At 36.4% G+C, this 14,585-nt stretch overlaps 1 protein-coding gene across 1 annotated transcript; it reads right to left on the bottom strand.

Moving 5' to 3' along the window:
- Positions 1–2,730: 2,730 nt before the first annotated feature.
- Positions 2,731–13,161, bottom strand: tspan6 (tetraspanin 6). Its single transcript, XM_084719517.1, has 9 exons — positions 13,132–13,161; positions 12,883–12,990; positions 8,239–8,427; positions 8,079–8,153; positions 7,163–7,261; positions 5,708–5,863; positions 5,523–5,606; positions 3,619–3,698; positions 2,731–3,377 (listed from the first exon to the last, which is right to left on the bottom strand). Exons 2-8 carry the CDS (start codon positions 12,967–12,969, stop codon positions 3,630–3,632), a joined length of 759 nt encoding a protein of 252 aa, XP_084575643.1. The 5' UTR covers positions 12,970–12,990; positions 13,132–13,161; the 3' UTR covers positions 2,731–3,377; positions 3,619–3,629.
- Between the last annotated feature and the right edge of the window lie 1,424 nt (positions 13,162–14,585).

The following is a 14,585-nucleotide window of genomic DNA, read 5'->3' as shown; positions in this document are numbered from 1 at the left end:
ATTCAGGTTAATTTATGTGTTATTTGCAGTGATGTGTACGCAGCAGACCACCTCTCATGCATGGTGGAGGGTCACAGCTGCAGTCTGTGTACTAACAGTACAGACAATAAACAGATAGGACATATAGGAAACTATTTTAGACCTCATTGTGCAACACTGTGGAGTGTGTGGGTTGTCAGGCCACTTCAACTGACACATGAGCAAACCAACAATGTCTCTTAAAGTTTATGAGTTAATCTATACTCAGTTGTGTTGAGCTTTATTTTGTCAGCATGGACCTGCTGCATATTACTAAAATATTGAGGTTGTTTTGCTACTACAGGATTCTGTTACAGTCTCTGTTTCAAAGCCAGACATTTCAATCCCATCTCTCCATCAATGGCAGAATACAACAATTACAGCTGGACAATGTATTGATACATAAATATTGTGAAAGATTAGCTGTGTGTGTGAATTCTGGTCGTCATATTCTGCTCTACATTAGTGTAACCTTGTCTTTACATCTGCATTATCAAAAACCGACTGTAAAGAGCTCATGAGACTGTTGTAACTGTCACACAGTTCCCAGACATCATTTTCTTCCTTAAAAATTTTAGGCTGGATTGCACTAACAAGGATTCATTTTTAAGCCTGATTAAATCATGGTTTAACTTTAAATTATGTTGCACCAAACATTTAAACTATTTTAGAATTAAGAAAAACTAAACTTAAACCTTAATTTACTAAATTTTTTCACTCTAAATCTAGATTACAGTTAGTACTATAGTTAGTAGTACAGGTAGTATTAACTTTAAACTTGATCAAGTTTTAACTTTTCAAATTGCTGCCTTTTTGAGATGACTTCAGTGAAATAATAAGTTCCACAGAAGAAGTTAAGGGACACATTCATTCATCATATCTGAGTTTTATGATCAGTCTCTTTCACTCCAGTTGCTGTTGTCCATTTTTAATTGTCTATTATTTGACCCAAAGCCGGTCCTGACCTCCATGGGGCCCTAAGCAAAATTCTGCTATGGGGCCCTTCTAACTGACCGGAGAACCATGTAGACCATTTGGCACACAGTCACACTCCAGTGCTTCCACAACATTCCCTCCTCCTTTTTAACAGTTTGCTCCATCTGTCTGTAAAAGAATAAGAACTATGAATAAGATCTATATAGAACAGAACGAGGTACAAAAAACTATGTTTATTGTATAGACTATCTTCAGATGAGTGAATATTGACATTGACATGAATAAGAAATTTTAGAATATATAAAATACTAAAACATAACACTGAGCTTTGGGTCTGATGCCTTGTAATTAGTCAGTTAATTGATTTTTTCCCGTAGTTTTAATTTAGTAAAGTTTTGTGAATGTTTTTACTTGTAGAGGAGAATTTTTACAGTGTGACATTAGTACTTTTGCATTAGTAAAGGATCTGAACACTTCCACCTTGAAGGAGTAACATCATGTCCATATATAGTCTGGAAAGTGCGCACGCGCAGATGGTCACACGCGACGCGGTTCTCTTTGCTACAGATTATAAACGCCGCCGCACGTTGTCAGTCATCAAACGTAATAAAGTAGTTTTATTTCATTCTCACTTCCGTCAGACACAAAGTCGCAGAGCAGCCCTGGATGTGTCTGTAAGCAGGACACAGACAGAGAGACAGACAGACAGAGGGAGGAGCATCAACTTAACGTTACTGTGAATGAATGATATCAAACTTGGAGATCAGGAAACACAAATTTACCCGATTACTGTTCATTCTGTTCGCTCTCGATATGTTATTTTCTCTTTAGTTCTCCTTCATCCTCTCAGTAAAGTTGTAAACACTGACACCCGCTTTGACACGAGGGAGAGGCGGGGCACTTCCGTACTTCGTGGGGCTACGCAACTTGCGTAGTGTGCGTATGAGGCCGACCGGCTCTGATTTGGTCATATTGCTCCACTAAGTTTTTATCAAAAGAAGAAAAATCAGAGTTTATCTGACTAGTCATTATCAGTAGGATTACATTTTAGATAGGTAGCTTTTTTTTTCTTTTTAGACAGAAAACAGTGTAATGTTTGATTAACTTTTAGATGGCTGGAGAACAATGTAACATTTTAACTTTCAAGCAAGCTAGAAAAAGTAAGGTTTGCTATTGTTTTAGTTCTTAGCTCTAAAACAAAATAATGTTTAGTTTTTATTTAGCTAGCAATCAAAACCTAACATTTTGTTAAAGAATACACAGCAGCCAAAAATAAAGTCCATCCCCACATTCCCTTTTATACTTTGCCAGACCCAGAATAATCCAGATATATTAGTTATTTTATTTTTGGTAAACAAGAATCTTCATAATGATTAAAATGATTTAATTTCATTTATATAAATAAACTTTGTTTTAGTACTGAGTAGACCAACATGACCCCTGACCAACATGCTTACTTAAAACCTGAGTTTGTCCCCAGGCAATGTACAGTGGCTCGCACTGCTTATAATCAAAGTGAATTAACACCAACTAGTACCAAAACACTGTTTCAAAATCTAAATAAAAATGGTCATATCCTTAAATGTTGTCCTGCATACTGAAAAACTAAATTCCTTTCACATGTTGTATTTTGTATGGATCCCTCACGAGGCCTCAATGAGTCATGTTTGTCTGCCAAAATATCTTCTTCTGCCAGACTGTTTTTTGCATGATTTCAGATGAGTGTAGACACAAACAACTGTGGGACAGACACAACCTGAGCTGCATGCAAATCCCTGCTGTTAAAGATACTTCAATCTTTATTTATTTATTTTTTTTCAAGTATTTCACATGCATCCACAAAAAGAATAACAATTTAACACTGAAAACTGATACCGAAGTTGGCTGGGCGGTTTTAATTGGCACAAATTAATGCAGGTTTTTAAAAAATACTGGCCTATACTGTAAATCACAATACTTGATTTCAGGCTGGTGACCTCTTGTCCAACTCTCAGGCTTACATGGTTTTCACACAGAAATTCACTTAGTGTTGAAGAGAAGTTTATCAGCTTATTTTCTAGACCACCTGCTCATCTACTGACTAATTTTAGCAAAAATTACAAAAATAAGGCAGTACTATACAAAGACACAAGAAACGGAAATGTTGACAACTGTAATGACATCTAGACTAATTAAACTCTAGGAGTAACAAATGTTCTCTGAAATGTCCAGTTCCCTTTTTATTTTTGGTCACACTACACTGCAGATAATGTCCCTTTAACATGATTCACTTCTGCTCGTTTATCATTGGTGAGACTGAATAAAAGAAGAAGCAGTGGGTGTTTTTCCCTCTCTAAAATAATATCAACTAACACAAACACAATATTAAAATCACAGGAGATTCTCCAAACTTGCATCTGCATCAGGAGCTGCCCATCAGTAACCTGCAAAGACACGCGAGAACATATCAGACAGGCTATTAGACAGCGGCATGAAAACAGCTACTTTGAATTTGCATTTGAACATTGGATGATCATTAATTCAATGCAGCAGTTTCCAGCTCACGATCTGTGCTGAGTACTATCTGTACTCATTTGTGATGTAAAACATGATTTAGTCTCCCAGTGAGGAACTGCACTGTTCACCTCCCCCATATTTAATAACTTGACCACTGCAAAGCCTCACCTGTAGAACTGTTAGACCATCTCATACTGGTTGTTGGTGATGTATCGAGACAAGCAGCAGGACAAGAAGATCCCAATGAGCTGAGACACAAAAGATAAAACATTAACACAATTATAATCAAAATACAACAAACCAACTTTTGTTCTTCTTGTATGAAAGGGAAATTGTGTTTTTTTTAGAGCTGTGCATTGGAGTGTATAAAACAACCAGATTACTGCTCAGGCTATAAATAACTACACACGTACACAAGCTATTATCAGGTTCACCTTTGACCTGCTGTACTTAATCTTTCAATGTGATGGCTGATGATAAGAAACATGTTACTGTGGTCACGTTTGTTTTTACAGTCACATTATCTTGACTGTGACAACCTCATTCTCTGTTCCCTGTATAACAGACATTTAACATCCACCTCCAGTCATTATAAAATGATATAAAATGCTCTTCAAGAAGTGAAAAAATGTGTCTCGATATGTCTTTGCAAAATAAGATCAAATACCCTGTTAAAATTACATATAGCTCTACATCTGGACTTTATTCAGGAATTATTAATATCCAAACAGCCTCCACCCTCTCCAGCCTCCAACCCCCAGCTAGCTACATCCTGCTTCTCCTGTGGGCTGGGCATCACCGCTAGTGACATGTGTAGCGCCACCCCCTCGATTAACAGGACTGGTTCCTTAGGTTTATGACGTCATACACCCAGCCTGAATTAATCCACTTTTTTGAGACTGACATTGCTCACTCTAGTTTCAAAGCAGGAGATAGTCAGACATGGTGTTTACTGTTTATTTTTTCCATGATGTGTCTTGTAACACATGAAAAACACCACATGGATGTGTAAACAAGGTTATAAAAACAGGATTTTCACTGGAGGGTGTCTAATAGTTTATAATGAACAATAACTGGAGTTTTTGGACACTAATGGACTGTGGACATGGAGGCACCATTTACAGCATACATTTCACACTCAGTTCAGTACAATGCACATGTTAAGTTTCTGACCACTCATAGGGCTGTCTGGTGTATCCGACCTATCCTGTGTTTTCACAGAAGTTATAGCAGCTAGTGAAAAGTAGGAAACGCACCATTACCTTTAATAAATTATGGATTTCTCTGTGTTTGACCATCATTGGAAACAATTGGAAAACCCCAAAGTATGAGAAGCCGCCATCTTCTCTCTTTTTTTGCTTGCTCGTCTTTCAGCAAATGTGTGTTCCAAAAAACGGGTCATGACCCAGTCTCTGGGAATGACTGTAGGAGGTGTGACCTCTTGGTCCCAGAGTGTGTGACCACCACTCACTGCAGTGACTAACCAGCCATGAACAGCTGCTGTCAGACTCTGTGTATCACTGCTGGAAGGATGGTCGAGCTTTGACAGTCACTAGAAGCATATTTATGTCCCTTTGAGAGAGTCACTGTGTTGTAGCTCAGCTAGCAGTTATACTACAAGGACGTCTCCGGTGTGTGTGTCTGTGTGTCAGCATAAAGCTATTGCCATGCTGTTTATCATGGTTAATGTCGATGTTAATGTTGTTGTTCGTCTGCCCTAAATGTCTTGCCTGTTACATCACAGTTAGGGAGGACACAGGGAATTCAGCTGCACAAGACTTTCAAATCCAAAAGAAAAAGTGAAAGAATGACACACAGCAGCTGTCACCTGCCAAACCTGAACAAAGGTCACTGACGGTGTCTTCAACCACTATGCCAACAAAACTAAAACTTATTCAAACTCTGAAACTTGAGTTAAAAGTTAAAAGTTTCCATAACCAACAGGAAAGATGACGAAAATTACAAAAACAAGATACAATTTTGGAAAACAACAAACTGATTTAAACCACAACAAGTGCAGCATAATCCCATTTGTTCTGAGACAAAGTAACTAAAAGATTAACGTGGTGTACCTGAAAGAACGCAATTCCAAATGAGATCCCTGCGATGATTCCCAGGTTGGCCTCCATCACATTAGTCACCAGTGCGAAGCAGCCCTAAACATAAGAAAAATTAAGTAACTTTTAAAGCTTTCTACATACAAAGTTGGACCATTTTTGAACCTTGAACCAGACTGATTACCCTGCAGTGAACTCACCGTTGTGTACACCTCTTTCCCAGCCTTGTCCAAGTCACGCAGGGTCTCCGGTGAGCAGTTGGTGTTGTCTTTACAGCAGCTGATCGGGATGCCCTTCTCTTTAAAGTACTTTGTCTCACTCCAGTCGGTGTAATTTTTCACTCCGCAGCAATGCAGCTACATGGAAACAAATATTATAATAACTACAATTATTCTGTTAAAGTAAAATATTTATATTTAAGCTTACAATATTTAAGTTCTGCTGCTAGGGTCTCTCTCACATTAAAACAATAACAAAAGAGATAGTCTGATGACATTGTGAAGGGGTGTGGGATCATGGGAGTTGTTTACTTCACTTTTAAACAACCACCATAGCTGATGAAAATCTATCTATCTTGTTTATGGGTAATATTTAAGTTTTATTCACGTTTCATTTAGTCATGTTCAACAACTTTCTCATTCTCTGACTTGTCCTACATATCCTGTATTTTCCCAGGAGTGTTAGCAACTAGCTAGCAATAACTGGCAGAAAATGCACCATAACCTTAAATAAATTATGGTTGTCTTGGCATTTGAACATTGTTGGAAATATTTCGGAATTACAACTTAACAAAATATTTTACATGTGTCTAGCATTTTTAGACATTTTAATGCAGAGTTATTACATATTATAGCTTTAAAACTTAATCAAGAACTAAACTGAATATTGTAAAGCCAGTTCCTTTTAGAAAAAAACATTTCAAAGAACACAATGTGAAATGGAAAAAGACTTTTTGTAATGAAGAGTGGGACTGTAAAAACTCTAAATATGCTCTGTTACATGGATATCTCAATTTCTAAATGTATCGGTAACTGTAAATCTAATAATTTGAATTATTTAAGGGATATTTTCTTTATCTTCTTTATGTTTTTTTTCTTTTTCATCCAATTGTCTTAAAATAAAATACATAAAATTATATGAAGAAAAATCTCCTGTTTCTTTTTAACTGATTAACATGGTGACAGCCATTAAGAATAACTACACAGAAACAGCTAATCTTCTCCCTAATGGTTCTGTTAACTTTTGTAGGTCATATAGAGGCATCAGTCATAATTTGAGACTGTTTCATAGTCAGTTAAAAACTCCTTGTAGTAGCTTTAATTGAATAAATAAATAACTTACAAAAGAACTTTCTTGAAGCGGGTGAAAAAGTGTATATAACAAAACAAAATATAACAAAAAATATTACAAAACAGCTAGATTCTCTAGATTTCTTGCCACAACTCAATGTGTGATGTCACTGCAGATGTTTTCGACCGGCCTATAGGGGAAACACCTGCAGTGAAGAGAGCAACATGCTTGAAAGTACAGCAGCACCTCTCTGCCCTTGTAACATGTCCTTATTTAAACAACAGTTCTTTGGTTTGTACAGTGAGACACAAACAAAGTCAGATAAGAGTAACACCATTAGCGTAATGGAAAAGCCTCCCACTCACAGTCCTCTGGATGGTGTCCACTGCAGAGCTGCTGCTGCTGTCTGTGCTGTTGTAGTTTGTCACTGCGTTCTGATAGGCAACACTTAACGTGGCCTTGATCTGGTGAATTCAAACAAAAAAAAAAAAAAGATTATATATTTCACTGAGCTGATGTGATTCACTTTTTAAATAGCTTTAAGGGATAGTCCGGATTATTTGAAGTGGGGTAGTATGAGATATTTATCCATAAACAGTGTATTACCTACAGTACATGGGGATCAACATACCCCCAGTTTGGAGAAGCAGCTGGAGTACTTATGTAGGAAGGTAACCGCTGTGTACAGGGTCAGCAGCAATATGTATTTTATCAAAAAAAACAGTACCGGTTTAAGTTTACACTAGTGTACACTGTGTGCACATCAGACAGCCTTTTTCCACAGTAAACTGCCTGAGATATCACTCTCTCCAAAGCAACCAGACTACACTGACAAAAACAGTAATTTTACCTTGCAGAACACAGGAGTTGCTGGTCTACCGCTACTGTTTATTTTTGTGTTATTGAGTGACTCTGGTGTGTTAAAGATGGAGTTAAGATTCACTAAAGTTACACAATAACAAAAACAAACTAAGCAATCAAGGCAGTGGTAGATCAGCAACTCCTGTGTTCTGCAAGGTAAAATTACTGATTTTGTCTATAGAGTTTGGTTGGTTTGGGGAAAGAGATATGTGGGTTTTATAACAGCAGTTTCCAATTGGAAAAGGCTGTCCAACGGCAAAGTTAAGTTGTCAAAATATTTTAAATATAGCATATGCTTAAAATTATATATATGTTTTAGGAGACACAGACACAGCAGTAAATTGCTTAGCTTCCATGTGCTCTTCTCTGCTTCTCCAAACTGAGGTGGGACATCTTTAATGTTTTGGAAGAGTAACTCACTTCGTGCCTGAAAATAAATCCTGAGACTCCAGCCACAAGCTCAGCCAGGAACACCAGGGTCAAAAACATGGCATACTGAAGGAAGCACACAAAGAAAACAGTTATACACAGTCGCATCTGATGGGAATTTTTCAGGGAACTTAACTCAATCTTCACTGACCAGTTTAAGCATCCACGGGCTGCCGCGGCATGTGGCAAAGCAGCCGAACAGTCCGAAAATAACGATGGTGGCTCCAGTCCCGATGAGGACATATGGTGCATTGGTGCTCTCCTCAGACGCCAGCGAGAAGTAGGCCTCCAGGCTCACCTTCCCCCACACCCCGACAGCCAACAGGATCACGCCTGTGAACTGAAGAAGACAGCAGAATGAGACAGCGCCGGCATCAAAGAGCCAAACACAGAGATGAACAGGTTTGTTAGGGCCGTCTCTCTGACACAAAACCCAAGATTAAAGGTTCAAAACCACCGGGTCAATTACACACTAGTAAGTATTGGAGTTAAGACGCATTTTGTCATATCAGAATCCTTTTTAATCTTTATCTAAAGCCACGGTATTTAGGTTCTGCTTTCAATGATTTTATGTAACAAAAATGGAGAATAATTGTGTTTAAGAGCTAAATTTTTTTGAAAAACATGGAAGATACAAGATTTGATCAGATTGGTTACATATGTAATTCACATTTTTAATAAAATTTTCCATTTTATAAACTACATAACGCAGTATAACACAATGTAACAAAACAAAATATATCTTGGCACTAGGTAGGGGATTTCAATAAATATGGATATTTTTACAAACTTGAAGCCGGTTCTGAAGTGAAACCAGTTTTTAGATCATGCAAATATTTCAAATAGTTTCCTGGTTTCAGGTTTTTAAACATAAAGATTTTCTGCTTATTTCTTTTGTCACATTTGATCTTAAAACAGAATTTTGAGATGTTGGGCTGCTGGCAAAGCAAAAACAAGTTTGAACCCCGAGTTCTGATAATAGACTATTTTCATTATTCTCTGATATTTTTATACAGGAAAACATCAAGTGAGAGAACAATGGGCAGATTAATTGAAATGAAAATAGTACGCTGAAATTATTAGTTAAACACAAATCTGGTCAGCAGCTATCTTTATTAATTGCCCCCCACCCCAATAATGGCTATTTTTCACTATTGCTTGCAACCCTAATTGATACCCAACCCTTCTTCCATCATTTGAGTGGAAACACAAAAAAACACAGCTCTAAGAATATCAAGTTTTGCTGTGTACCATGCTGCGATCATGCATACATAGCTATTCAGATAGACCAGTAATCTGCACTGAATCAGGTAAATACCAGGATTACTTGTAATTAAGAACCATGAGGGGCTGAATCCAGTAAAAACAGTTTCCCTCATTGACTTCCTTTATTAAATCTTCCTGTTCTCAGGGGAGGAAATGCAAATGAAAGAGAAGCTGATGAGTTTGAGCTCTGACACACAGTGTGTACCGAGTAAAAGAGCCTCTAATATTGTTCACAATCACCATATTTTTGATAAGCTCTCCTTCCCCTTGTGTCAGTCATGAGACAGCCGATTCTCATGCAGCAGGTGATTTATTTACCTGTCAACATTTTAGTAAAAACACACCTGGGACAGCCGAGCAGCCTCAGCCTGAGGTTTAATCATCTCAGCATCTTTTGCTTTAAGACTGCCCACAGAAGTCATTAGCCTGAGGGAAGGCATCAGCTCAACCAGCCGAGAGCAATAAATTGCCAGATAAAAGCACTGACCTGAACTTTGTGTTTGCAGCAGCAGCAGACTGAGATGGCTGTTTGCTTGGTACAAAGATTAACTTATTTTTTTTCTGAAGACTAGCTTATGGTTAGAGGCTGCTGCAGCTCGCATGTTTTCATTATCAATCATTCTACAGATAACTGTCTTGATCAATAATTTTCTTATTAAAATATCAGAAAATAATGTTCTTTATAATATCCCACAGGTCATGTAAATCGCTTGTTTCATTTGCTCAGCAGTCCAGACTGCAGAGATATTAAGTTTATTTTCATAACCGACAAAGAAAAGCATCAAATTAAAGTTGCACAAATTAGTTGATTATGTAACAAGTTAATCGGAGGAAAATTCATCAGCAAACAATAACAATAACAAACATTCTCTTATACTTGCCTCTCAAATACAGGAATTTGCAACTTATCTTTTATGTGACAATAAACCTGAATATCTTTTCGGTTTATAGGCAGTTGGTTGGACATGATGTTGCCTCAAGACACAGAAAAGTGTTGTAGTGTTTTTGGCATTATTTAGCTATTTAGCAATCAGCAAATCGGCACCACGTGTGGGTCTAACACCATTTTCAAACTGTTGTTAAGTGTCAGAACCAAGGAGGACTGATAACAACACTGCTGACTGATACAAACAAGACACACTGCTATCAGGGCTGTTGTAAATTGACTAAAAGTACTGTCGCAAAATATGAACACAACAAGAAATTTGATAAATAATCATCAGTAATACAGATGTAATGACTAAGTGAATAAAAGCAAATAATAGAACAACTAGAACAGTCTGGAAGGTTCGAAAATCACATCATTTCACTGTAATGCAGCCTTTACAACCAGGAAAAGACAACATGCCATATCACAATATAACAATAACTAATATGATTATCTATCATGATATTGATATATAAACAATATATTGCCCTGCCCTAATAGTGATCAGCAATAACATTAGCATTTCTCTCCATGGGCAATTCCTAGATAGGCTTTGAGAGTAATGGATTACATGTAATGGGATTACATAATCTGGATACAAAAAAAAAAAAAAGAAAGATTACTTTTTTACGGTTACAGATAAAAAAGGTGTAACCATAGTACAGATGCATTTATTAAAATGGGATTATCAGTAGTATTACAATTTTAAAATAAAGAATGATATACATGCACAGTGAACACACAGCTGCCAATTCATTCCCATGGCCTCTAGTGAAAAAATGCTTCACTGGGTGGAGATTTCACCGTTTTCTGCCTTTAAATCAATCAGTAAACCACTGAACTGCATACAACAAGAGAAGGAGCAGCCTGACAAACTAATAAACTTAGAAATGAACATAAAACACTTAGAGCTGCAATGACTTATCTATTATTAATTGACTATAATATCTATTGCATCTATTCTGATAATTGATTTGAGTCATTTTTAAATAAAAATTCTCAGATTCAAATTTCAGCTTCTTAAATATGAATATTTTTTGGTGTCTTTACTCCTCTTTTATTAGCATTTTGTTGACCAAACAACTAATTTATTAATCAAGAAAATAATCAATTGATTAATCGAAAATGAAAAGGGTTACTAGTTGCCTGGTCCAGTACTTTCTGATCAGGCATCTGACAAACAGGATCTTCTAAATGGGGTGAAAATTAGACTAAATATAAAATATGGCACTATTATCATTATTCTAATGTGCGTTATATGTCTACTTTTCAGGATTATGGTGAAAAATAAAATATTGAAATATTAATATTAAGTTTTTAGTATTTATTTTGGATGAATTGTTATATTGATTGATCAACATATTCACCATTTCCTGACATTTCATGGATCAACCAACTAATCGATTAATTAAGAAAATAACTGATTGATGATGAAAATAATCATTAGTTGAAGCCTTGTTACCTGTTACATTACTGACTACATTTTTTTTAGCAGGTAACTGGTAACAGCACCGGAAGACATTTTTAAAGTAACCTCCCTTGTTCCTAGGAAAGCTGGAAAATTAAATGTTACTGTATCTAAACGCTCTCACGTTGGTTGTTTGATTTTTTAGATATAAATCTATTCTTGGCCTGGTTCCTTCTTATCTTTCTACACAAAACCCAAAACAATATGGCCTTTGCTCTCGTGATATTCTACAAATGCTGGCTCTGAGAGCGAGAACAGAACTCAGCAAAAAAAAATAAAATTAAATAAAATTAAATATGCTGCTCCTTCATCCTTCATCCATAATTTACAAAAGGATCTGAAACTGGCTGACCTGATCATGCTGATTTTAAATGACTGAGAAAATAGCTCCCTTGGTCATTTTAACTGCACCTATATGTTTGCTAAAATCATTTTAGAAATTGTATCTGCATTATTATAGGTTTGTCCTCGACCTTGTGTTCCATATTAATTTGGCACTGTGGTTTCACCCATTTGTTGTGTGACAGTTGTATGTCTGTTTGTATTCATCTAACTTGTCAAGTTTTATGCTGTCATCTTGGAAAAATAAATAAATAAAAACAAATGTGTGTGTGTGTGCGTGTGTGTGTGTGTGTGTGTGTGTGTGTGTGTGTGTGTGTGTGTGTGTGTGAAATCAGTTATCAAAAAAAGCTGCAGATTCGTTTTCCGATTAATCGACCAATAATAGCTTGTAGAACAACAAGAATGAGTGCTAAACATTAATTTAAGCAGATAATTTAGTATTTCATGGCTTAAAGTTTTAACTGGTTGAAGTATATATTTTTTAAACTAACGTTAACTGCAGTTTTTCGAACACTGAACCGTTGATTGAACATCTGCTCTCCAACGTCTCCAACGGTCGGTGCGTTTTCAACAAGTGGCTCTTTATGTCAACAATAAATCAGCTCCACGTCTCACTTGTGTACATTAAATCACTATATTTCAGCGTGTACGTGTGAGTCGCTGTCGTGATTTGAGGAAATGATGTAGTTAGTTAGCCGTGTTGGCAGCGCCGCCACCGCTGCTTTTAGCCCATTGTTGCTCGTTTAGCTTGTTGTCTGTCCCCCATATTACATGTCAGCACACAAACTCACCCAGAAAATGAGGCTGTAAGAGATGAGGAAAGTCTTCAGGCAGGTGATCACCGGCTTCGTCTGAAGCCGTCGAGACGGTGGAGACATGTTGCTGTTTTTGACTTTAAACTGCAAAGCAGGAGAAAAGTTGAGTTCACACACACACACACACAGCGCCCTGAAGGCGAGAAGGGAGGAAAAAAAAAAAAACTTCAGGGATAAATCCAACGGGAGACAGAGAGACAGAGAGGGGGAAGTGTCGTCACTAACCCAGATTCACTTTCCTGAAGAGACAAACAGCGTCCAGAGCAGAGACACAACACCACAGTCAAGTCAGCAGCAACACTCTTCTTCTTCTTCTTCTTCTTCTTGGATTTCAACCAGCGTGTGAGGTCAGCAGCAACAGTCCACACACAAAAACCACAAAACACTTCCTGCTTCATTTTAAACACAAAGGACTGATCTGAGCAGGAATATTTAAAAAGACTTACTCTTCAAAACAGAGGTGAAAGAAGTACTCCATTATCTTCTTTTATTTAAAAGTATAAATACCACCACACACCTAAAATGCAAAAATATAGTTATGCAGAATATTAAAGCTGGTAAAGATGATGCTTTTTTACTATACTATATTACATACACTATATTTACTACATTTAAAAGTGGTGGAAAGTAGAGCAGCCTAAATACTGCACTTACAGATAGTTGTGTATATATAATATTAAAGTTGGTTTAGTAAATCAGATTTGGTGGAGTCCAATTATGAGATAGTACAATATAAATATGGTTTGGTACAAGCTCATTATTTTGATTATCTTATAATTTGAATCAAGTCAAGATTTTGACTCTCTATCTTTGACTTAGTAATGAATATTTTGACCCTCGTTCAAAAATGTATGAAATCCGTAATCATTTTGACTCAACATGAGTATATTTCCTTTTTCATCCCTACCATATGTTTTCCTTCTATTAATTAGAGTGAGCTTCCACAGGTTAAATACCAGATTTCTTGCCAAAATCTGGAAATAATTCCTTTTAACAACTAATTCAGACATGGCCCCTGGCTTGATCTTTTAAAACCACAATTACCAGGAAGTCTTTTTTTTTTTTTAAACTTGATGAAATTGATGCTTTTATTTTGAGGGCAATAGTCTAATTTCCTGTAACATACTGTCTGACTTTATAAGTATTATATCTTTGGTGGTGTGACACTTGTTGGTCTAAATTACATCAGCAGGGTAAATAAAATTATTGTAACATGGCCTCATACATTAAACATGAAAAAAATTTTTTTTCTTTTTTCAAAACTTGTTTTTTTCTGAAATTATGTTCACCTCCGGCAGTTTATTAAAACATTACTGTACATCATTTAGACTTTGTGTGGGAGATATTCTAAGTAAATTTACATGTGATTACATTGCTTTTCAAAACAGTTAAATCATGAGCCTCTGACAGTTGTTGAAATTAAACCATGTCAGAAGTTTAGAGGTGAAATGTCTCTTTGTTGGCACTAACAACTCAGATATGATATGACAAGAGATGTAATGATTAGTCAGCCAACAGAAGACCAGTTTTGTTTTAGTTATTATTTTAAGCCAATATATAAATAAATAAAATAGGCAAACATTTTTAATCTACATATTGCTGCAACAATATAGTATTTGATGCTTTTCATTGTTGTTCATGATACTAAATGATGTATTCCACTTTGTGAAGCACTCATA

The sequence above is a fragment of the Lutjanus erythropterus genome, chromosome 5 (genome assembly GCF_056507025.1).
Source record: "Lutjanus erythropterus isolate fLutEry1 chromosome 5, fLutEry1.hap2, whole genome shotgun sequence".
Taxonomy (NCBI): Eukaryota; Metazoa; Chordata; class Actinopteri; order Lutjaniformes; family Lutjanidae; genus Lutjanus; species Lutjanus erythropterus.
This window is presented reverse-complemented; position numbering and strand designations above follow the sequence as displayed.